Source organism: Hyperolius riggenbachi, chromosome 7, assembly GCF_040937935.1.
Source record: "Hyperolius riggenbachi isolate aHypRig1 chromosome 7, aHypRig1.pri, whole genome shotgun sequence".
In the NCBI taxonomy this organism is placed as follows: domain Eukaryota; kingdom Metazoa; phylum Chordata; class Amphibia; order Anura; family Hyperoliidae; genus Hyperolius; species Hyperolius riggenbachi.
Genome location: NC_090652.1, coordinates 317,005,347 through 317,030,270, shown reverse-complemented (window position 1 = coordinate 317,030,270; position 24,924 = coordinate 317,005,347). Strand labels below are relative to the sequence as shown.

Genomic DNA, 24,924 nt, shown 5'->3' with positions numbered 1-24,924 from the left:
ACAAGGTGTAGAAGGAGGTGGAGGTAGAGCATGGGGTGATGGGGGAGAGCTAGATGGGGAGGGAGATAGCTTGGAAATGGTGGAGGGGTAAGGGAGTGAATAGGAGGGAACATTTTGTACTGATGGGATAAGGTAGAATGGGGTGTGGAGAGTGGAAGCATAGACAGGGGGACAGCAGTTAGACCAAGATGAGACAAATGTCACCAATGATGTGGCTTAAGGGGTTCAGCAAAGTTGCATCAATAATCAATCTGGTAAGAAGCAGTCCACAGGAGATCATCAGTGAAGTTGGCAGATCATCAATGATGGCTTGGTTTGACTTGGATTAAGATATCATTTTCACTGACTCCTAAGATGTGGATGTTGAGTCTTGTCATCTCACCTTTCACCACCTCCAGTTTATCCTGATACATGGATCTTACATTCCAGGCTCCTATACAGTATTGTTCTTTACAGCATCAGACTTTGATCTCCTCCTACATCCGGAGCGGAGCATCCTTTCAGCTCTGCCCCGGACACTCAATCTTTTTGGCGCTGTATTTGCCCTCTGCTCATGCCCAGTAGCATTTTGGACTCCTACCGACCTGGGAACCTCATCTTCCAGTCTCATATCGGGTAGGCTTCTGGTCCTGTCCATGGGGTTTTCTTGGCAGAAAACGAGCGGGTTGCCATTGACTTCTCCAGGGATTTGCGTTTTGTCTGAACTCTGCTCTGATCTGTCCATCTTGGGTGGCCCTGCATTACATAGCTTCTGTTACACAAGCCCCTCCTCTAAACATCATCGTATAGCAATATAATATACATAATGACTAGTGATGGTGGTCATGTCTAAAACTCATGGAGAAGCATGTGATCAGTCTGGTCAAGTGATAGATATGTAAGTCTCTAATTTAACTAGTGATAGTTGTGTCTAGGAGAAGTCATGGAGTTTGGTCAGGTGATAGATATGTAAGTCTCTAATTAGTGATGGTCATGTCTAGGAGAAGTCATGGAGAAGCATGTGATCAGTTTGGTCAGGTGATAGATATGCAAGTCTCTTATTTGCTAGTCATGATCATGTGCTAATGCACGATGTGATCACAGCAAATCAGAGACTTACATATCTATCAGCTGACCAAACTGATCACATGCTCCTCCATGACTTCTCTTAGACACGGCCATCACTAATCAGAGACTTACATATCTATCAGCTGACCAAACTGATCACATGCTTCTCCAGGACTTCTCCTAGACATGACCATCACTAATAAGAGACTTACATATCTATCACCTGACCACACTGATCACATGCTTCTCCATGACTTCTCCTAGACATGACCATCACTAATAATGACCTATATACTCTGCAGGTTGGCACGGCTCGGTACATGGCTCCTCCCCTTACATCAGTATATAACGTCCTGTATACTCTGCAGGTTGGCACGGCTCGGTACATGGCCCCTGAAGTGTTGGAGTCTCGGGTGAACCTGGAGGATTTAGAGTCCTTTAAGCAGATGGACGTTTACTCCCTGGCGTTGGTCTTGTGGGAAGTGGCGTCGCGCTGTACGGCCATCGGAGGTGAGTGTAACGTCACTGACATGTGGGGGTTGTGTAGGAGACTCTCTATGACTGACTGCAGAAGAGCTTACAATCTAGGAGGGCAGCTGATGGGCGCAGCATGTATATGCTCAGTACTGGAGGGGAGTGGAATATGGAGGCTGCTATTACTGCCTGTCTGCTCTGAATGATAGACCCAGGCAGAACAGATGTACAAATTACATCTTCTGCCTCCACTGGCTGCATGTTGGTTCCCAGTCTTCGACTTAAAGACGTAATTAGGTCTTGTTTTATGCATATTATGTAGATTAGAACATATCAGAAATTGCATTGTATAAAACATGTTTGCATTATTCATGTTGTGTCACCTGACTGGCTGAGTTTGTAACTGCAGTCTGTGAACTGAAATGGTCAGGGAGGAGCTAGTGGGGGCACCAACCTATAATCTCAAAACAGGTCACCTGACTATGACCTCCTCCTCCCTCTGCTGCTGGGAACTGGTCTGGGTCAGCTGATCTGCATTAGGGGAGGAGCTCCCAATTTCCTGGCAATAAGGAATGACTGGATGCAGCCTGTCAGAAACCAGCTGGGTATTTTCAATACATTTGTTGCAAGCAGTTCAGATGTGCAATGCAGAAAACTCTGTGGACTGCTAATTAATGCAAATACTGTATACTATAGTACAGACATGTGGCATAAACATGACAGCCTACATATTCCACTCACTACAAGATCAGCACTCCTCTTACTCTTATCTCTGGGAGTATTTATTATTATTTAGTATTTGTATAGCGCCGACATATTATGCAGCGCTGTAGAGTATATTGTCTTGTCACTAATGGTCTCTCAGAGGGGCTCACAATCTAATCCCTACCATAGTCTCATGTTTATGTATGTATCGTAGTCTAGGGCCAATTTAGGGGGAAGCTAATAAACGTATCTGTATGTTTTGGAATGTGGGAGGAAATGGGAGTGCCTGGAGGAAACCCACACAGACACGGGGAGAACATACAAACTCCTTGCAGATGTTGACCTGGCTGGGATTTGAACCGGGGACCCAGCACTGCAAGTCGAGAGAGTGCTAACCAGTACGCCACCATGCTGCCACAGAGTACTGACAGTGTATATATAATGATGAGGGGAGGGGCATGTCTTGTCTCTGTGTGCTGATTGGTCATTTCTCCCGGCAGACGTGAAGAGCTACGAGCTGCCGTTTGGCTCCATGGTGCAGGAGCAGCCGTGTGTGGAGGTTATGAGGGATGTGGTGCTACACGGAAGGGGACGCCCCGACATCCCCACTTCCTGGAGGAGAGAACCGGTGAGCAGTGCGGGGAACTATACAATATTGTGCAGAAGCGGTTGCCTGTTATTACATCATCAGACACTGTGGCCTATGGTAGCGCCGGCTGCGCCCAAATCTCCTGCACTGTTTTAACAGCGCGCAAGCTGCAGACGGGCCTGTACTTGTGCTGTCCTCAGCAGGGAGACGTTATGGGCTCTGCAAGACTTGAGTCCTTCACTGCGTAGTGTGTTATCAATTGTTTTCTTGGTGACTGTGGTCCCAGCTGCCCTGAGGTCATTGACAAGTTCCCCCGTGTAGTTCTGGGCTGCTTCCTCACCGTTCTCATGATTATTGCAATCAAGGTTAGATCTTGTATTGAGCCCCAGATGATTTTGTATTATTTCCATTTGTGAATTATGGCGCCAACTGTTGTCACCTTCTCAGTAAGCTTCTTAGTGATCGTCTTGTAGACGAGCCTTGTGCAGATCTACAATCTCCTCCATGACGTGCTTGGACAGCTCTTTGGTCTTGGCCATGGTTGTAATGCTGGCTCAATGCCGGCGCGTCACCGCTTGTCCCTTCTTATCAGCCGCTCGTTTTTTTCTATTGTCTGCCCACGGGGATCAAGCACAGAATCGATCCGGCGCGGTGATCGGACACGTTGGATATTATCAATCGAGCCATCAGAAACTTACCATGTATGCCCAGCATAATGCTGGGAATACACCATACAATTTTCTCAGATTCTTCTGTTAGATTTTTCTGTTAGAATGCATAATTATATTATATTCTGTAGAGACTGGTCATTATCTCTGGTGCATTGTCTTCTGGTTATCTCCTGCTGAGTAGAACAATGCCTAATTGCCCGGCAGATAGATGGTTAGATAGATACATTTCCAACATGTTGAATTAGAGAATCAGATGCTGGGCATAGACGGTACGGATCGATTCCCGCTCGTCCCCGCGGGCACTTCCTTATCATCGCTTCATGTTTGCCCATTGTCCGCCCGCAGGGATCGAGCCGGGAATCAGCGGCTCGATTGATAAGAAAATACTCCGCCGTGTATGTCCAGCATAACAGAAAATTGTATGGTGTATTCCCAGCATTAGTCTGGAACCTGAGTGATTGCTTCTGTGGACAGATGACATTTTATACTGATGGGCTTCCGAATAGCCCTGTCGTTCGTCATTTTGATTAAGTTTTGCTGGCCGCAGTAGAGTGGGGTTCACTTACCTATGACGTCAACTAAAGCTGAGGCGGTCCATGTCGCTTTCCACATCACTCCAACACCTCCTCCTTCAAACCCGGAAGGAGGGCGGTATGGACCGCATCAGCTAAAGGTGGAGACATGTAAACCGCCCTCTACCGCGGCCAGCAGTATGTAATCGAAATTATGATTACAAGTGGCGTGAATATTTGGAAGTCCGTCTTTTATGCAGTTCCTGTAACAAGCTGGAATTAGGAGCTCTCCTTTACAGAGGCAGCTCCTAATATCTGCTCCTTACCTACATATAGTGAGGAAACACTGACTTTAGAGAACTAAGGTATGTTTGAAGAGTCTTTTTTTGTTATCCTGTCTTTCACAGCTACAATAATCCCCCCATTACCATTATAGATAGGTCATTTCATGATAAGAGGGGAAACAGGCCTAATCAGCAGGGAATCAAATACTTCTTTCCCTCACAGTAAATTGAATTACACATCAGTGTCACCTGGGTTTCTTTTTCCAGGGGATGAACTTCCTGTGCGACACCATTGAAGAGTGCTGGGACCACGACCCGGAGGCCCGACTGACAGCGCACTGCGTGGCAGAACGCTTCCTCTACATGGAACAGATGAGCCAAGATGGCGTCAGCTGAACGACATCCAGGTTTATCAGAGAGGAAGAGACTGAATAATGGCGTTGGTGCGGCCATATTGGACCCAGCTCAGGGAGAGTCTTATGTATGAAGCTACTAACAGGAGGCTAGCATGAGCTTCTCAGCTATCAGATCCCCCATGATCCGGGAATCTGCTCAGGCGATGGTCACTGGAATAACACGGGCAAGTTGTGGCTGGCAGAGTATGCTGGGAGCATTGCTACCGGGGCTGTGGAGTCGGAGCATTTTTGGGTTCCTGGAATCTGAGTCGGTGGTTTCATAAACCGAGGAGTCGGATGATTTTTGTACCGACTCCACCGCCCTCTCTGTTAAGAAGATATATGAATCAAGGGGGAAGCCACGCCTCCGACCTCTGTCCCGCCCCTGAGGAACCCAGACTCCACTCCCAGCTTCATGGACGTCACTAAGAGCAGCCAATAACCACCTTACTGTGCTGAATAAAACAGGAGCCCGGCTGTCATCCATGTGATCGGTGTGTGTGGTTTATCTTCCTACTACACATGATGGTAAAGTGAACCCAAGGTGAGAGCGACAATGTTGACAGCCATATTTATTTCCTGTTAAACAATACCAGTTACCTGGCATCCCTGCTGATCTCTTTGGCTGCAGTAGTGGCTGAATCACACACCTGAAACAAGCATGCAGCTAATCCAGTCACACTTCAGTCAAAGCACCTGATCTGCATGCTTGTTTAGGGGCTATGGCTAAATGTATTAGAGGCAGGATCAGCAGGACAGCCGGGCAATGTGCATTGTTTAAAAGGAAATCAATATGGCAGCCTCCATATCCCTCCCACTTCAGGTTCACAGGTGGATTGTGGGGCGACAACAAACATAAGCCTCCATTGTGCAGCAGAAATGGCCAATGAGTTGCAAGCTTAAGCTGCCTACAGCTTGACAAAATATTGTACAATCGTGCAAAAAATGTCAAATACACGTGTATGCTCACTAATAATATGTACAGCCTGGCCCACACATCCAATGACTGGCCAATTTACCCACCTCCACGTACCTCGGTGGGCAACCGACCCTGAATACTATGGGGAGGTCATGTGGGTAAGCTCTCATACAATATGGAGGTGGGAAAATTGGTCAGTGATTGTCGAAACAAAATTGGATGTGTGTACTAAGCCTAAAATCTGATCAGAGAGAGATCTGTTGGCTGCCCACACACCACAGGCCAATTCCCAATCAATCAATTCGGAATCTGCCTTGTGACACCGCATCCACCGCCTTGTCGGCAAGGCGCTGTCCCTCATAATGTTCAATGTGCGCCCCCCAACTACACTATAAATGACCTGTCCTCGTCCACTGCTGCCTCCATCATCCATATACACGCCCCACGTGGTTGCCAGAGTAACGCGCTCTGGGCACCGGGGGAGGGTGAAGGGGAGGGGGTGGTGCATATAGACCACAGCGTCGGGGGTTTTGTCGCTTGTCCCTATATCGCTCGCCATTACCGCCTTGCTCGACCACAACATCTTGTAGCATGTCCAACCGATAAAGGCAACCAATTTCGAGACAAAATTGGTTGCATTGTCAGTCGGGCATGCACTTGGCGGCACAGATTTTCATCTGACTCGATTATAATAATAAAATCAGATGGTCAATTGGCCCCCAAGTCGCCTGATGTATTGCCAGTTTAAAGTGAACCACAGACGAAGCACCCTCATGTATTTTCCCATATATATCAGTGGGAACATTAGAGAAAACACCTACCCTGCTCTCTACTTCATCCCTCACTGCTCAGCCTGCTTCTTATCAGCCCTGATAAAATCCCCCACTGAGCATTCAGTCTGGCTCTGCTCAGGAATCATTATAGCTGAGTCAGTCTTCTGTGTCTTTTCAAGCCCAGGCCTGCCCCCTACTGGCTCTGCTCAGGAATCATTATAGCTGAGTCATTATTGCAAAGCCAGACTGAATGCTCAGTCGGGGATTTTATCATGGGGGATATTATCAGGGCTGATAAGAAGCAGGCTGAGCAGTGAAGGATGAAACAGAGAGCAGGGTAGGCGGTTTCTCTAATGTTCCCACTGATATATATGGTAAGATACATGAGGATGCTTCTGCTGTCCCCCTGATAAATATTGCCAGGCTAGCGACAATCTGCTTGACGCTAGCCTGATGTTGACCTGGCAGCCTGTCAATTTTTTCAAGCATCATCTCCCCCGCCTCCTCCATATCGTAGCTTCCCCCACTGCTCTCTGCCTCGCTAGCTTCCTCCAATCGGAACCCAAGCCGTGACCCAGGAGTACTTCCTGGCGATATTTATCAGGGGGGGGGAGGGCAGCAGAGCCCAGGGGGGACTGGTGACAACAGCAGCAGGACACAGAGGCAGGTCATTGTGCACAGAACATGCCTCTGTGTTTTATTAAGATTTAATACATGCGCATCGGGTTCTCTTTAACGAGGACCTTCAGCCTAAACAAACATACTGTCATTAAGTTACATTAGTTATGTTAATTAAAATAGATAGGTAATATAATCTCTTACGCACCCTGTTTTAAAGAGTAACTGTCAGGCTGCAGAAGCTAATTTAAACCTCTATTCTCCTGTGTTAAACAGTTTAGAAGGAAGCCCAAAAGCCATTAGTGAAGATAAAAATCTCAGTTACCTTTGATGTGTGCTTATCAGCAAGTCTGTTATTCTTAAGAAGACGCAAGCCGCATACCATACTGCAAAGCATTCTGGGGCTCTCCCCTCGGCTGCTAATGAGACGTTACAGCAGCTTGTAATCGCCTAGCACTGATAAATCTCGGGCAGAGTACACTGCAGGAGTCAGCTATTGTTCCTAGCCACATGGCTCATTAATATTCACTGGACACTGTGTTATTCAAGTAGGAGCTTATCTGTGATCAGGAAGCAGGCAGGACATGACGACACATTTGACAGAAAAACATGGAGCCTGCCATGAGCTGTCAGGAGCATCTATCTCCGCATATACTATATACAAATTCTGTGAAGTACAAACGTGGACAGTGAAATGCATATGTAATGTAAGTACAGCCAATCTTTAGCTACTGATATATGTGTTTATTTTCTCTGAGACCCTATACCTAACAGCTCCTCTTTAAAAGAACAGGCAAATGTTTGATTTCATGAGGGCAGCCATCTTTTTGGTTGAAAGGAGGTGACAGGGAGCAAGAGACACAGTTCCAACTGTCCTGTGTGCTGATCACCCCTCCCAGTTGCTAGGCAACGTGAATAACAACATAGGAAATCCCATCATGCTTTGCACAGAATCAGGGGGAAAAAAGCACGGGCAGTTTTCTTTGATGGGTGGGGCTTAGCTAAAAATGCAGCTAAAAATGATGCTTTGGTAAGAAAAACAAAGTTGTGATGTTGTGAAACTGTTAAACACCAAGCCTTTTCAGTTCTGCTGAGTAGATTTTTAGTCCGGAGGTTCACTTTAAGGCATCTGAATGACATTTATTTAAAGTCTCTGTATCGCCTTCTGACACAGCTATATACTGGAACATGCACCATCAAAAGGGGATACATAGACTTTTCATGTATTTAGCTGTGTGCTTTACCAACTTATCAGCATACAGGATTCAAGTCTGATGACGGCGAAATAGACAAAAGCTTACTCATTTTTATTTTTTTTAAGTTAGCCAAATATGGTCTCATCCTGATTCAAAATGCCCTGCGTATGGATGATTGGGTGTCCCCTGTCTCATAACATACAACAGAACACCTAGAAAGCTCATAGTATATCAGAACCACTAGGAAAGTATAGAGGGCTAAGAGACACCAAAAAGCCCTCCGATAATGCTCTGATAGTGCATTAAACTGGGTATGCAATTTACACACACACACACACACACACACGCGCGCACACGCACACACACACACACACACACACACACACACACACACACACACACACACACACACACACACACACACACACACACTGTACACACACTGTACACACACACACTACACACACTACACACTGTACACACACACTGTACACACACACTGTACACACACACTGTACAAACACACTCACTGTACACACACTGTACACACACACTGTATACACACACACACACACACACACACACACACACACACACACACACACACACACTCACTGTACACACACTGTACACACACACACACACTCACTGTACACACACACACACACACTCACTGTACACACACACACACTCACTGTACACACACACACACACTCACTGTACACACACAGAGTTTAGGCTGAGGCGACCTGCTGTGACATCTTTGGAGCGTAGCGGAGCACAGACAAAATACTTGTAAGTGCAAAATGTAAAGTGTGTGTAAATTGCATACCCAGGTTAATGCACTGAGCGCTTTCTCTCTCCCCCACCTTTTTGTTTTTTATAGTTGCTGGCACCACCCAGCGCAAGAGATAGTGCATAATTAAAGGGCCAGTGCTGTATTGTTGAGCGCAAGTTCTGTTTCTGTTCTTTTGTAATTTAAAACAGAAGTTATTTACGATAATTCAGATTTGTGTGTGTAGCTGTGCTACCCACAATGCACCACTACGGAATATGCAAATCATCTCTTTATGCCCCTGATGCCAGGCTTGCATCCAGAACCGCTGGTGTATACGAGAGCCTGTAGCTTGGTTCTGGATCACAATAAGCTCTCTGGGTCTTCTGTAGTACTGGTCCAAGCCCTGTCAATCCCTGCCATGCACTGGTGAGCAGCAGAAAGTCAGAAACAGGCTGTCTGCAGGTGGGGTTGGTGTGGCTCTGTAACATGTATAAGCTATAGGCTCACTACACACCAGCGGTTCTGGATGCTTGTCTGGCTTCAGGGGCGTAAAGAGATCATTTGCAAATTCAGTAGCGGTGCATTGTGGGTAACCACAGATGTTCACTTAAAGCGGATCCAAGATGAAAAACTAGCTATAACAAATAACTCGTCTATATATCTTATCTAAAGTTTAGTTTACACAGCATATCTAGCTGCAAACAGCTTCAAAAGTTTATGATTATTTATTCCTGTGGTACAACAAGGGCAGCCATGTTCTGTTTGTCACATTATCACAGGCTGAGGGCTGGAGATGCTATCAGCTTGCCTGTGTGTAAATTCACTCCCCTCTGCCTCTGAAATCTCTGGCTATTAACACCTCCTCCTCCTCCTGCCCAGACTGAGCTCCCATAAGCCCTTGCTACAGTGCCAAGGCTCTCTGAAAAGCTGTGGGTGAGGCTTGTTTAGTTTATAGGGAATTCGAGTATTAAAACAAAACAAAAACAGTATTTGGCTTGAGGAATGCCCTATAAACTATATGAAAGGAACACAATTATGCAATGAGTAAAAGTTTATCTCCGATCCATTTTAAATCTGAATTATTGCAAATACCTTCTGTTGCAAGAAGGCAAATTACACATATAACATACATGATTATAATATAACCTCCATAATCATCATATAACACACAATTCAGTGTTCACGGTCTGATGATGGAACAGAGATGAGAGGACGACACTAGAGGTGACAATTTATCTTTTATTTTCACCTCCCTCCAGCACAGAGTAGTGCGGGGTGTCCGTCCTGTCAGTGCAGACCCCCGACAGGATCAGACGTGTGCGTGGAACGGACGCCCCGCCCCCTGCGGAGGTTACACGCACACACATACACGCTGGGTGGGGGGAGACACACAGCTCAGGTATTATAGTCACACTGATTGGAAGACGGCATTCAGAAGAGAGATAAGGCACCACGCATGGGACGTGAAGGTTCTGTACAAGAGTCCAGCCCAAGACCGCAGAGGAGATCACGATTTACCCCAATCAGATTGTGTCGTCAGTGGCCACGCGAGGCCCCGCCCAGCTTCCCACCAGGACTTTCTGACCTATCGTAGAGATCTGGTTTGCTATGCCGTCACATGACCTGGCAAGGAAGCAGGCGCTGGTACCTCATGGCAGTGAAAGGGTTATTTGGATTGTGTCTTCCCTGCTGGAACGGACATCCCACAAATTCACAGGACAGTCAGCTTGGTCCGCCCAGCACAGTGAAACGCGTCAGAGGGTGGGGCTTGTTTAGGGGAGGGATCATCATTATAAATTTGTAAGTTCTGCACTGGATGCAGCTGCCCGTTTTCTAGCCCGTGATTGGCTCGGCAGGCTGATGGCCCAAATTGCACACCCCGGATTCTAACGTGGGGGTACCGATGCTGTAAATTTGGGAGAGATAGCGGGATAAACGCCAATCCCTCCCCTCCAGTATTCAGGTAAAAAAATCCAGCACAATCTCCAAGTCGCACCAATTCACTTTCACAACATTGTAAAAAAAATCAGCAAAGTGGGGCACAGATTCGGCGTCGCCCCTTCTCCTGCGGGGTGTCCGGAGGCAGCGTGTGTGGGAAGGAAGGGGTTAACGGGACTGTCACATGAAGCAGATTCCTGGCGGGTCCTGCAGGGGCGTCCGGAGCACAGCTTGGGCCCATTTCCTGGAATCCTGGGAAAGCTGAAGGCCTCGTAGGAAGAGGAGAGGGTGGGGGGTCTCTGCAGGCTCCAGCGCTGCCTTTCATCCCCTCGGCTTGGCGGCGGCGACAGGGAAAATTAAAATCACAACACTGAAATTAATACTGCATGAGAGGCGGGGTCACGGGAGGCCACAGCCGAGACGTCACTCCCGAAACACACAACATTTACACAGGAAGATGAAAGGGAGCCGCCGCCAGCCGTCCTCACGCTGCATTCTGTCCGCTCAGCCCCTCCGGAGCCTATAAACCAGGACTGGACGACTTCCACAGCGGCTTGTTATAGAGCCAACCGTCACCCTGCCAGGAGAAAACACACACATTACACCTCCTATTATTTAAAGAGGAACTCCAGTGAAAATAATGTAATAAAAAAAGTGCTTCATTTTTACAAAAATTATGCATAAATGATTTAGTCAGTGTTTGCCCATTGTAAAATCTTTCCTCTCCCTGATTTACATTCTGACATTTATCACATGGTGACATTTTTACTGCTGGCAGGTGATGTCAGTGGAAGGAGATGCTGCTTGCTTTTTTGGCAGTTGGAAACAGCTGTAAACAGCTATTTCCCACAATGCAGCAAGGTTCACAGACAGGAAACTGCCAAGAGTATGTACTCAGAATTTCTTGTGGGAGGGGTTTCACCACAATATCAGTCATACTGCGCCCCCTGATGGTCTGTTTGTGAAAAGGAATAGATTTCTCATGTAAAAGGGGGTATCAGCTACTGATTGGGATAAAGTTCAATTCTTTGTCGGAGTTTCTCTTTAAGTATTTATATAGGGCAGACATCTTCTGTATCGCTGTACAGAGTATGTTGTTTTGTCACTAACTGTCCCTCAGAGGGGCTCACAATCCAATCCCTCCATAGTCATATGTCTATGTATGTATCGTGTAATGTATGTATCATAGTCTAGGGACAATTAATTTATCTGTATGTTTTTCGGCTGAGATAAAGGGCCACTTCGCCCAGAATGGATGACTCGGTCCCCGGGGAACGTGCTGGGCAGAGATGTGCAGCTGAGCTCAGGATCAGGCTTGTGTTAGGCTAACAGTGGCACCCCATTGGCACCCATGTTCATATCAGCATCCTATGTATTAGGCTAGCGGGCACTGGGGCCACCCGCTATACAAACTGTGGCTACAAATGGCATCCAAATGTTCATTTATAAACAATATCAACATGGGTGACTATGGAGCATCCAAATGTACGCAGTGCCCAATATTTATCATGTATTGTGGTGAAGGTGGCGCAAATAGTGACGGGGTGGCAGTTTGGTCAGGCATTGGTGGGGTGGAGTCAGTTAGTGATCCGTGTGTGTGTGTGTTGGGGGATGGGGGGGGGGGGGTCAGTTCGGGCTAGGCATCAGTGGAGGGGGTTGTTTAGGGGTAGGCATGGGTGGCAGTGGCAGCAGGGTCAGGCGTCGGTGGGGTGGAGTCAGTTAGTGATCAGTGTGTGTGTGTGTGTGTGTGTGTTGTTTGGGTCGGTTCGGGCTAGGCATCAGTGGAGGGGGTTGGTTAGGGGTAGGCATGGGTGGCAGTGGCAGCAGGGTCAGGCGTCGGTGGGGTGGAGTCAGTTAGTGATCAGTGTGTGTGTGTGTGTGTGTGTGTGTGTGTTGTTTGGGTCGGTTCGGGCTAGGCATCAGTGGAGGGGGTTGGTTAGGGGTAGGCATGGGTGGCAGTGGCAGCAGGGTCAGGCGTCGGTGGGGTGGAGTCGGTGATGTGCGTGTGTGTGTGTGGGAGGGAATCGGTTAGGTTTAGGCATTAGTGGAGGGAGTCATTGGTGGGGTGGAGTCAGTGATGTGCGTGTGTGTGTGGAGAAGGGGGGGGAGGGGAATTAGAATTTTTCCTACAGATTTGTTCTTCCGACACAATTTAAACAATCTAAACTAATCAGAAGACAATTATCGTTTTTTCCCATTAAAAGAAAGATTTAAGAAAGTTTTACATTGCGATTCGATCATAAAATCCAACTTTCGGATCTATTTTTTTCCTTTTTCCAATCAACCAAAGAATAGTTTCACATCGATTTGCGCCACACACAGGGCAGTTTTCTATACAATTTGATCATAAACGCATCGAAAAATTGAATCTAAAGGAAAATTTGTACAGCTAATTGGCATCTTTGAGTTGTTAGAGGCTCATGTGACAACAGTTAGGTTTTGCGATAGTAAAAGATCAGTAACATTTACAGATATTTTAGTTTGGGAATTACAACAATAAGTAGAATATTGGTAACTTTACTGCCCACTATCTCCGGCCCCATATTTCTGGTATATGCCATCCAATGTCCATGTCCTGAATGACCTATCGCAAAAACTACACCACAAATTTGGGAAAGATTCCTTGAGCACGTGGGTGATATCAGAAATAGGAACGATACCTCAGTATGGAGATGCTAGGGAAAACATGGTACTGATCCTACTACTATATATCAGGTTTCTGAGGTATTCAAAAATGGGGCCTTGGGACACCATGTGGGGGCTTTGGCCCAACAGGCCTTAACGAGGGGCTCACGTACACGCCCTTTCTGTGACCCTCCTGACAATGATATGTAGTAGCCACTCCTTGTAAATATGTTAATCCTACAAGATATCTCATGTCAGTTATACCCCTTTGTTGATATTGCAGTTTACACTATCCTGGTGATCTGATAAACCTTATTAGGATTCACAATACTGGTATGTAATAAACTATAAATCCGTTATACTGTCCTCCCGCCTCTCTCGTATCTACTCCTCTTTGCATGGTGGTATCGAACGTTTTGAGACCGCAGGGAAACGTCATGAGAACGGCATGCACACCCACTTTGGCCTCGATTCATAAAAGGCTGTGCGATAAAAAATTCTGGTCGTGAAATTCGCGCATTCTGTATTTTAGACTTTTGGAAGCTAATTCATAAAGATTTTCACAGCTGCCATAGCAGTTCGGTAAATTACCGGCAGCCCATTGAGCGGTAACAGCAGAAGTGTGGAGCTGTCTGTCTTGTTACATGCTGTTACATGCAGTGAGGGCATTACAAGGTTAGAGGTATCCTGACATCCCTTTAGATGTACATGTTTTGTTATACTGCCTCTGCTCGCTCTGATTATCTGTCCATTAGTCTTTCTTAACATTTTATTTAATTGCCACAGCTTAGATGGACTCCCAGAGACTTTACAGGTCATACTTAGGTGATTTTACCCACTAGCTCCTCGCATATTCAATCAGCAACTGAATGGGTTACACCACCAAAGGGTTTCCGGGGTTTTGTTCCGATTCTCTGCTGGCCGATCAGGAGACAGGGGCTGTTTCTATTGGCTCCCTGCTCCTGTCAGTCAGCAGCTGTCTCTGGTTGTGTGAGTCACGGTTCCCTGCACAGACACGCAGACTTCACATTGTTAAAGGGAACCTTAACTGAGAGTGATATGGATGTTTCCTGTTGAACAATACCAGTTGCCTGGCAGTCCAGCTAATCTCTGTGACTGCAATAGTGGCTGAATCACACCCTGAAACAAGCATGCAGCTAATCCAGTCTGACTTCAGTCAGAGCACCTGATCTGCATGCTTGTTCAGGGGCTGTGGCTAAAAGTGTTAGAGACACAGGATCAGCAGGCGATTCAGGCAACTGGTATTATTTTAAAAGGAAAAAACCATATCCTTCTCAGTTTAGGTTCCCTTTAAGGCAACACACCAGAGGTGCCGGTAATTATCGTGGGTATTACCGCATGTTCTAGTTTTTATGAATTGACATTTACTGACATATGTTGAGGTAATTACCGCACAAGTCAGTAATTTACCTCACTGTTTGGTAATTTCAGCTTGTCATGCGGTAACATGAATCGACACTTTCCTAACTGCTCGGGAAAGTCAGATTTTTTTTTTTTGCATTACTGAATGCGGTAATGCTTTATGAACCGAAGCCTATGTCTATTTACATAAAAAGAGACAGCGAACAGACAGTATGGTTAGCCTGATCTTGCAGCCATCAGGCTATGCTACTGTGATTTTCCAATATCAACGTATTTAACTGTATAGTGCTTTTGCACTACTACACTTTGCTCTGCAACCCTAACGAAGCCCCTACATTTTAGAGGAGCAAAACATGTTGAGATCTTTTTGTTGGGTGGTGATGTGTATGCCTCTAACATATTCTGCATCCCTGACACAGAGTCAGTATGCAGATCAGCAGTTCTGACTAATGCTTGGTCCAGGTTTGATCCTAAGAGCCACGTTACCTCTTTATCAAAGTATTGTGTCTTCCATGGAGTCTCTGTCTCTGCGCGGTGCCGCTCCTCTGCTCTCTGCCGTTCCTCCAGTGCCCTCTTGTGTTCCGTCGCTGTCTCGATATCCTTCCCTGTTAAGGCCTCTGTCACGTGTGTCCACAGCCTCCTGCAGGGAACAAGAGGAGGTGAGGCAGATACACATCTCTACATATAAAGCAGCTATAGCACTATGGTGGGGACAGGACAGTGTGGGGAATGTGAATACGGCTGTAGCACTGCTGTGTCTCTATGGTGGGGATAGGACAGTAGCCTCACACTGAAGATGGTGGGATACAGAGGGGATCCTGGTATTGGGTGGTCTCACACAGTGGGGTACAGAGGGGCTCCTGGTATCGGGGTCTTACACTAAGCATGGTGGGGTACAGAGGGGCTCCTGGTATCGGGGTCTTACACTAAGCATGGTGGGGTACAGAGGGGCTCCTGGTATCGGTGTCTTACACTAAGCATGGTGGGGTACAGAGGGGCTCCTGGTATCGGGGTCTTACACTAAGCATGGTGGGGTACAGAGGGGCTCCTGGTATCGGGGTCTTACACTAAGCATGGTGGGGTACAGAGGGGCTCCTGGTATCGGGGTCTTACACTAAGCATGGTGGGGTACAGAGGGGCTCCTGGTATCGGGGTCTCACCTGGACTCGAAGAGTCCCTGTTTCTCCAGAGGCCGCACCCACTTCCTGGTCACGGGAAGCTTGGTCAGGTCCACCAGTCTGGTCTCGCCGTTGCTGTAGGTGAACTCTAGGATGCTGTTCCACTCGCCCTGAACTCTACACACCACCGCGTTGGTTGGGTTGTGCTTCACTTCAGCCGTCACCCTAGAGAGAAGCAGAGAGATGCTCTTACCCTTCTTACTGGGGACACACAGAACTCTGGTGAGTATGAGCGGACAATGCAGGAAACACTGCTATGAAACACCCCCCAGGGCACATGGTCCTGCCATGCACAATGATTGAGTGGTGGGAATACACAGAGAGGTCAGCGGTACGGGTTGTTCTAGGCAGGATTGTGGGATGTGTTTTATCAGACGATGTTTCGGGGTACCTGTGCAGCTTCCCGCCGTAGAAAGGCTTGGTGTGGAAGGTAATGGCTGCCGTGTATCCAGTCTTGGCGCAGTTCACGTTCACCTTCCCTCCCAGCTCCACCCAGGGCACGGTGAGGATGGAGCGGGCGTAGGCGCAGGGCAGAGTGAAGTTGTATTCTTCCCCATGTTCCAGAAGGTGGAGGACACCTGGGAGAAAGAGAACAGCGTTTTACATCACTTCCTAACCAACCCCCAGCCCCTCCTCCCACAGCAGCCAATCACCTGCCTCCTTTCATCTGCACTTCTGCATTGTGCTGTGACTGCCTGTGCCATCTGCTGCTCCTCTCTGCAGATCCCTACACTGACTCCTCCCACCACGCCTCACCTGCTGCTCCTTTCTCCAGATCCCTACACTGACTCCTCCCACCACACCTCACCTGCTGCTCCTCTCTGCAGATCCCTACACTGACTCCTCCCACCACACCTCACCTGCTGCTCCTCTCTGCAGATCCCTACACTGACTCCTCCCACCACTCCTCACCTGCTGCTCCTCTCTGCAGATCCCTACACTGACTCCTCCCACCACTCATCTGCTGCCGCTCTCTGCAGATCCCTACACTGACTCCTCCCACCACACCTCACCTGCTGCTCCTCTCTGCAGATCCCTACACTGACTCCTCCCACCACTCATCTGCTGCTCCTCTCTGCAGATCCCTACACTGACTCCTCCCACCACGCCTCACCTGCTGCTCCTCTCTGCAGATCCCTACACTGACTCCTCCCACCACTCATCTGCTGCCGCTCTCTGCAGATCCCTACACTGACTCCTCCCACCACTCCTCACCTGCTGCTCCTCTCTGCAGATCCCTACACTGACTCCTCCCACCACTCCTCACCTGCTGCTGCTCTCTACAAATCTCTACACCGACTCCTCCCACCACTACTCATCTGCTGCTCCTCTCTGCAAATCCCTACACTGACTCCTCCCACCACTCCTCACCTGCTGCTCCTCTCTAAAAATCTCTACACTGACTCCTCCCACTACTACTCATCTGCTGCTCCTCTCTGCAAATTCCTACACTGACTCCTCCCACCACCACTCATCTCCTGCTCCTCTTACCAAATTTCTGCACTGGCTGCTCCCACCACTCCTCTCTACAGATACTTACACTAGCTCCTCCCATCACCTCATCTGCTGCTCCGCTCCACTCTACAAACCTCTGCACTGGCTCCTCTCACCATTCCTCATGTACTGATCCTCTCTGCAAATCTCTACACTGGCTCCTCCAACCACTCCTCATCTGCTGCTCCTCTCTGGAGATCCCTACACTGGCTCCTCCCACCACTCACCTGCTGCTCCTCTCTGCAGATCCCTACACTGGCTCCTCCCACCACTCCTCATCCGCTGCTCCTCTCTACAAACCTCCGCACTGGCTCCTTCCACTACTTCTCACCTGCTGCTCCTCTCTGCAGATCCCTACACTGGCTGCTCCCACCACTCCTCACCTGCTGCTGCTCTCTGCAGATCCCTACATGGGATCCTCCCACGACTCCTCACCTGCTGCTGCTCTCTACAAATCTCTACACTGACTCCTCCCACCATTCCTCACCTGCTGCTCCTCTCTGCAGATCCCTACACTGACTCCTCCCACCACTCCTCACCTGCTGCTCCTCTCTAAAAATCTCTACACGGACTCCTCCCACTACTACTCATCTGCTGCTCCTTTCTGCAAATTCCTACACTGACTCCTCCCACCACTCCTCACCTGCTGCTGCTCTCTGCAGATCCCTACATGGGCTCCTCTCACCACTCCTCACCTGATGCTGCGCTCTACAAATCTCTACACTGACTCCTCCCACCACTCCTCACCTGCTGCTCCTCTCTGCAGATCCCTACACTGACTCCTCCCACCACTCCTCACCTGCTGCTCCTCTCTAAAAATCTCTACACTGACTCCTCCCACTACTACTCATCTGCTGCTCCGCTCTGCAAATTCCTACACTGACTCCTCCCACCACTCCTCACCTGCTGCTGCTCTCTGCAGATCCCTACATGGGCTCCTCCCACCACTCCTCACCTGATGCTGCTCTCTACAAATCTCTACACTGACTCCTCCCACCACTCCTCACCTGCTGCTGCTCTCTACAAATCTCTACACTGACTCCTCCCACCACTACTCATCTGCTGCTCCTCTCTGCAGATCCCTACACTGGCTGCTCCCACCACTCCTCACCTGCTGCTCCTCTCTGCAGATCCCTACACTGGCTCCTCCCACCACTCCTCATCTGCTGTCCGCTCCACTCTACAAATCTCTGCACTGGCTCCTCTCATCATACCTCATGTACTGATCCTCTCTGCAAATCTCTACACTGGCTCCTCCAACCACTCCTCATCTGCTGCTCCTCTCTGCAGATCCCTACACTGGCTCCTCCCACCACTCATCTGCAGATCCCTACACTGGCTCCTCCCATCACTCCTCATCTGCTGCTCCGCTCCACTCTACAAATCTCTGCACTGGCTCCTCTCACCATTCCTCATGTACTGATCCACTCTACAAATCTCTGCACTGGCTCCTCCCACCACTCATCTGCTGCTCCTCTCTGCAGATCCCTACACTGGCTCCTCCCACCACTCATCTGCTGTTCCTCTCTGAAAATCTCTACACTGACTCCTCCCACCACTACACATCTGCTGCTCCTCTCTGAAAATCTCTACATTGGCTCCTCTCACCCCTCCTCATCTGTTGCTCCTGTCTACAAAAATCCCTACACTGGCTCCTCCCACCACCCCTCATGTACTGATCCTCTGCAAATATCTACACTGGCTCCTCCGACCACTCCATCTACTGCTCCTCTCTACACTGGCTCCTCCCATCACTCCTCATCTGCTGCTCCTCTCTACACTGGCTCCTCCCACACCTCATCTGCTGCTCCTCTCTGCAAACCTCTAGTATTGGCTCCTTCCACCAATCCTCTTCTACTGCTCCTTTTATAGTGAATGGCCACCTTGAAGCTTTGTACACACATTCCATTTTATTTTTCCATTACAGAATGCAGTCATTAGGGTGGAAGGATTAAACATAAGCACTGTGCAGACACGCTACTCGGGTATAGCCTTGCAGCATGTACTGTTGTATGGAAAGGAGGGGAGGGGACAGTGAGCAGTGTCCTGCGGTGTGATCTCTGCAACAATGTTTGGTTACTGAGAGTTCTGAATCCAGTACAAAATATACCTGGTCTCCAAGAATGCTCTGGGAGGGGAATTCCACATAGCTAATCAGCCTAGGCTGTGACATCACTGGGAGGGCGGGACTACATGACAATATACAGCAATGTATAGATATAGGAAGTGTTTCGGATGCTGAAACCAGGATGATTACTGTACAAGTGGGTACCCTAAAGAATTAACGGCATTCCACTAAATAGTAGAATCCAGTGACCCCCTGAGGTCCTCCTGCTCCCTCGCTGCGATTCTGCGCCCCTCCGCGAGCATGTGTAAGTAATCGTGTGCCTAATCATCATATGGATGCTGAGACGAGAGTGAGGATGAAATGCATGAAATGAATTCTGGCTGCATCAATGGCCTAGTCAGGCTTTATAGAATTGCATGGATTACACTCTAGGTTCTCAATATTGTGGATGGCGATGTCTGATTACTTTATAGGGACCGGACAAACTGAAGGAGCTATTGAAATTCCTTAGTCCCTGTCAGGTTCATGTTCATTATTTTTGTTCATTTTGCACACTCACGGACGGGATCATTCTGCGCATGGGCGGTAACAATTCTTCCCAACCGCACAAGCGCAGACTGCTCCCGCCTACGTGGGCACGTTGGAGGAGCACACACAGCCGTGCATGAGGCAATCGGAGGCGGCCACTGGAGGAAAGGAGGGGCCAGGAAGACTTCAGGAGGCGGGAAGAAGCCCCAGGGAAGTAACCGGCCGATTGCTTTTGAAGTTAAAGTTTCCTTTAAAGAGAACCCGAGGTGGATCTTTGGGGGGTAGATTGGACACAGAGGCATGTTCTCTGCCTAATGACATAGCTGTGTGTCCCCCAACCACCGCTCTCTGCCCCCCCCCCCCCCCCCCCCCACCGCCGCGCTATAACCCTCCGAGTTTAGCGACAAGATTTGTCAGTAACTCAGAGGTAAACATAGGGGAGAGGAATTCCCTGTTCAAAATGCCCCCCGCGGCGTTTCTGCCAGGTTTCCTGAGATGCTTATGGGTAGCTCCCTCTCCCTGGCCGCGCCCTCTGCCGCTCCCCCGCATGCTATGTGAAAGGGGACCAATGCGACCCACGGGAGCTGCGGTTTTTGCGGCTACTTGATCTGCTGAGCCCCCTGGATGAGGTAGCCTAGTTTTTTTAGGGCTCACCTCAGGCTCTCTTTAACTAGTTTGGACTTTTGGACGTATAGTATACATCCAAGAGGCCGCATGTGCGCTCATGCAGGCGATCGCACACATGCACGCGCGCTTCCGGGCCGCGTTTCTTTAGCCAGGGAATCAATGAATCGGGACATGGTGCCCGATCATTGATCCCATTCCCCGGCAGAAAAAGCAACGGCTTCTCTCGGAAGCCTCGCTCTTACTGCCTCTTACGTCCCCCCTAAGTCCCTCTAAGCATACGCGTTACGCTTAGAGTGACGTCTTGTAAACAAACTCATGGCTGCCATCTTGTGGCCAAATAGTAAAATTACATCTACAAATAAAAAAAAAAATACATATATTTACCTAAAAAAAATTACTATTTACATCCCACCCTCCCAAAAATACCCAAATAAAATGTTTAATTAAAAAAAAACTAAAAAAAATTACAAAAAAAAAATTACAAAAAAAAAAGACCTAAGGGTCTAAACTTTTTAAATATCCATGTGAAGATGAAATATTTTTATTTTTTTATTATAAGCTTATAAATAGTGATGGCTGCAAAACGGAAAAAATGCACTTTTACTTCCAAATAAAATATTGTCGCCATACATTGTGATAGGGACATAATTTAAATGGTGTAATACCTGGGACTATTAGGCAAATACAATACGTGGGTTTTAATTATGGAGGCATGTATTATTTTAAAACTATAATGGCCAAAAACAGAGAAATAATGATTTTTTTCCGTATTTTTCTTATTCTTCCTGTTAAAATGCATTTACAGTAAAGTGGCTCTTAGCAAAATGTACCACACAAAGAAAGCCTAATCGGTGGCAGAAAAAAACAGACAGATCAGTTCATTGTGATAAGTAGTGATAAAGATATAGGCAAATAAATGGGAGGTGAAAATTTCTCGGATGCATAAAGTGAAACACGACTAAGGGCTGAAGTGGTTAAGGAAGATGCATTGTGGGTATTGACCTTGCGTCTCAGGCAACATCACCGCCGTGCTATATATAGAGCAATGACTGCTGGGATATTATGTAGGGCGGAGCACTGGGCGGGACTTACCTTCTCCTATCATGGTCACACCGATGGACATCCCCATGAACTTGCTCTTGGTCCACACATGTGTGTTCACGCACATCTTGCGCTCCGGACACTCAGCGTAGAAGCCGGACACGGGAGGGTGGTGCGAGACTTGTTCAGCCACAAACCGCACCGTATAAAAGTCGTCTTTCTTCTCGTCCTCCTGGGCTGGCGAGTTATCTTGCGGGTCTACGGATGTCTCTGAAGATTTGGGGGGGTGAACGGCCTCTTTGGGGACTCTCCAGGAGCAGTGAAAGGTCTCCCCAATGATAGGATTATATGGCTTCTTGGCCAGAGCTCCTTTACGTCCTTCGTGGAAAGAAGTGAGATAGTACTCCACGAATCTCACCATCCGATCCTCGGGGGTGGAGCCTCCGCTGATGGACAGGAAGAGGTCTGGGTGAGACAGGAAGTCAGCGTACATCTCAAGCAATGAGCGTTTCTCCAGAATAAAGGTGGGAAGAACAACCTGGCATGAAACAGAGGATAATCAATACCTGAAAACGGATGAATGTGTCACACAAGATAGCCCCTTACACACTCCTGGGAGTTCTGGTTCACCATGAGCATGCTGGGTAATCTGTAATTCTGAGTGCTTCAAGTCCTACCCCATAGAGCCACATTATTCCATGCCATGCACTGATGAGGATCAATCAATCTGAAACAGTCTGTATGCATGTTGGATTATTGTGGCTCTGTAATATTAATAAGCTGACACATCATTGCATTCCAGTGGATCTGGAGGTGTGGCTAGCTCACAGGGACAACAAAGGATGATTTGCATATTCAGCAGTAATGCATTGTGGGAGACATTTCGGAGCTAACGCCAATCTGAATTGCAAATACCTTCTGTTTTAAGGAGCCGAACTTTTGTTTTACAGAATAAAATGAATGTCACTGTTATAAGACTTCACATTCCACATAAAGATTTCCTCTCTGCTCCAGAACAAACTATAAAGACCTAATTTATATTAAATACATATTTTATTAAATGAATCTCTGATCTCGAGCTGACATAGGAGAAGACTAGACAACCAAACGGCTGAGTCAGAGGCCAGGGCTTAAAGGACAACCGAAGTGAGAAGAATATGGAGGCTGCCATATTTATTTCTCATTAAACAATACTAGTTCCCTGGCAGTCCTGCTGATCTCTTTGGCTGCAGTAGTGGCTGAATCACACACCTGAAACAACCAAGCAGCTAATCCAGTCACACTTCAGTCAGCAAGCAATGGGCAGCGCTCACAGGCTGCAAGTGAAGTGAAAGCTCCAGAGATATGCCCAGCCCCTTGGGGCTAAATACACACCTTGAATACAAATCAGATGCAAATTATGTGCTAACACTAATCTAAATTCTAAAATTTGAATGCAAGCTGACACCCCTGGAGGCAGCTAGCCTGAAGTATACTTAAGTTTTGTACAGCAGAAGGAAACTTTACTGTACCTGTTACCTGTTTTGAATGCAAGGTGTGTAACCTGCCCGTTATTTGAGCTCTGCATACCTGTGCAGGTAGTCAATTCAGGTGCAGCGTCTGTTTGGAAGCGCTGCCATTTCCTTCTGCTGTACAAAACTTAAGTATACTTCAGGCTAGCTGCCTCCAGGGGTGTCAGCTTGCATTCAAATTTTAGAATTTAGATTAGTGTTAGCACATAATTTGCATCTGATTTGTATTCAAGGTGTGTATTTAGCCCCAAGGGGCTGGGCATATCTCTGGAGCTTTCACTTCACTTGCAGCCTGTGAGCGCTGCCCATTGCTTGCTGTCTTCTGAACAAATGTGTATACCATTTATGGCTAGCTGCACCAGGTAAGGATTATGATTTTAATTTTAGACTAGCTAGGGTTCACTGTTGGATATGTTTCACTGTTGAATATGTTTCACTGTTACATTAGTTTGAGGTTTTAACCTTTTTTTTTGGACAATTTTCATTATTTGAACATGCTTCATTTTTTTTATATGTTTCACTGCTAGATTAGTGGTTAGTTTCTCTCCTATGGGGCACGTCACCGCCGTTGGAGAGTCTATTAGGGATAATTTGTGCACAACTTATGCTGAAGCTAACGCCCCCCTTTACTGTACCTGTTTTGAATGCAAGATGTGTAACCTGCCCGTTATTTGAGCTCTGCATACCTGTGCAGGTAGTCAATTCAGGTGCAGCGTCTGTTTGGAAGCGCTGCCATTTCCTTCTGCTGTACACTTCAGTCAGAGCACCTGATCTGCATGCTTGTTCAGGGGCTGTGGCTAAAAGTATTAGAGGCAGAGGATCAGCAGGGCTGCCAGGCAACTGGTATTGCTTAAAAGGTAATAAATATAGCAGCCTCCATATTCCTCTCACCTTGGGTTCCCTTAAAGAGACACTGAAGCGAAAAAAAAACTATGATATTATGATTTGTATGTGTAGTACAGCTAAGAAATAAAACATTACGATCAGATACATCAGTCTAATTGTTTCCAGTACAGGAAGAGTTAAAAAACTCCAGTTGTTATCGCTATGCAAAAAAGCCATTAAAGCAGTAGGATCAGCCATACTATTCCAGGGAAAAAACACATATATAAGTAGATAAATACTTGACCTACTTACATAACACATGTATTATACTGTCCACGTTTTGATTTCAGTTAATGTTATGTAGTAAATGACGAGAATTCTGTTCCTGGTGGGGGCCATGTTTTTTGCCCACAGTAAAGGCTAACTCGTGATGTCATTTCTGCCCTTTACTTTTTTTCTTGTCTCCTCCAATCGCTGAGTCGCCTCAGCCTTGCTTGTAAACACAAGTGATTAGGGGATTAGGTTTCAGATAAGCAGCAGACAGGGAAATAAAGGGAAGAGGAGGAATATATTATAGATAAAAAGAACCCCCAGCATGCAATTCTTTGGCACCGACTACTATAGGGCCAGTGCTCCTAAGGTATGTGATAACTCCAAATCATAAAAGCAGAAAACGTTTGGAAAGTTTTGAATGCAGGATTAGCATCTTTATCACTTAATACACTCAGACCAGTTGCTGTTAAAA

General features: G+C 47.4%; 2 protein-coding genes across 4 annotated transcripts in view; one reads left to right on the top strand and one right to left on the bottom strand.

The window, feature by feature from the left end:
• LOC137525917 (TGF-beta receptor type-2-like) overlaps nt 1-5,161 on the top strand; it is a 29,997-nt gene extending 24,836 nt beyond the window's left edge. For all 3 annotated transcript variants that reach the window (XM_068247129.1, XM_068247127.1, XM_068247128.1), the window contains 3 exons: nt 1,416-1,557; nt 2,727-2,854; nt 4,550-5,161. In XM_068247129.1, the coding sequence (XP_068103230.1) occupies nt 1,416-1,557; nt 2,727-2,854; nt 4,550-4,678 (399 nt within the window). In that variant the 3' untranslated portion in view covers nt 4,679-5,161. The remainder of the gene's footprint in view (nt 1-1,415; nt 1,558-2,726; nt 2,855-4,549) is intronic.
• A 5,025-nt stretch (nt 5,162-10,186) lies between these two features.
• OSBPL11 (oxysterol binding protein like 11) overlaps nt 10,187-24,924 on the bottom strand; it is a 103,206-nt gene continuing 88,468 nt past the window's right edge. The window contains exons 10-14 of the mRNA XM_068246246.1: nt 21,895-22,381; nt 16,477-16,663; nt 16,068-16,250; nt 15,394-15,547; nt 10,187-11,476 (exon numbers count right to left, since the gene is read on the bottom strand). Coding sequence (XP_068102347.1) covers nt 11,420-11,476; nt 15,394-15,547; nt 16,068-16,250; nt 16,477-16,663; nt 21,895-22,381 — 1,068 coding nt within the window. The 3' untranslated portion in view covers nt 10,187-11,419. The remainder of the gene's footprint in view (nt 11,477-15,393; nt 15,548-16,067; nt 16,251-16,476; nt 16,664-21,894; nt 22,382-24,924) is intronic.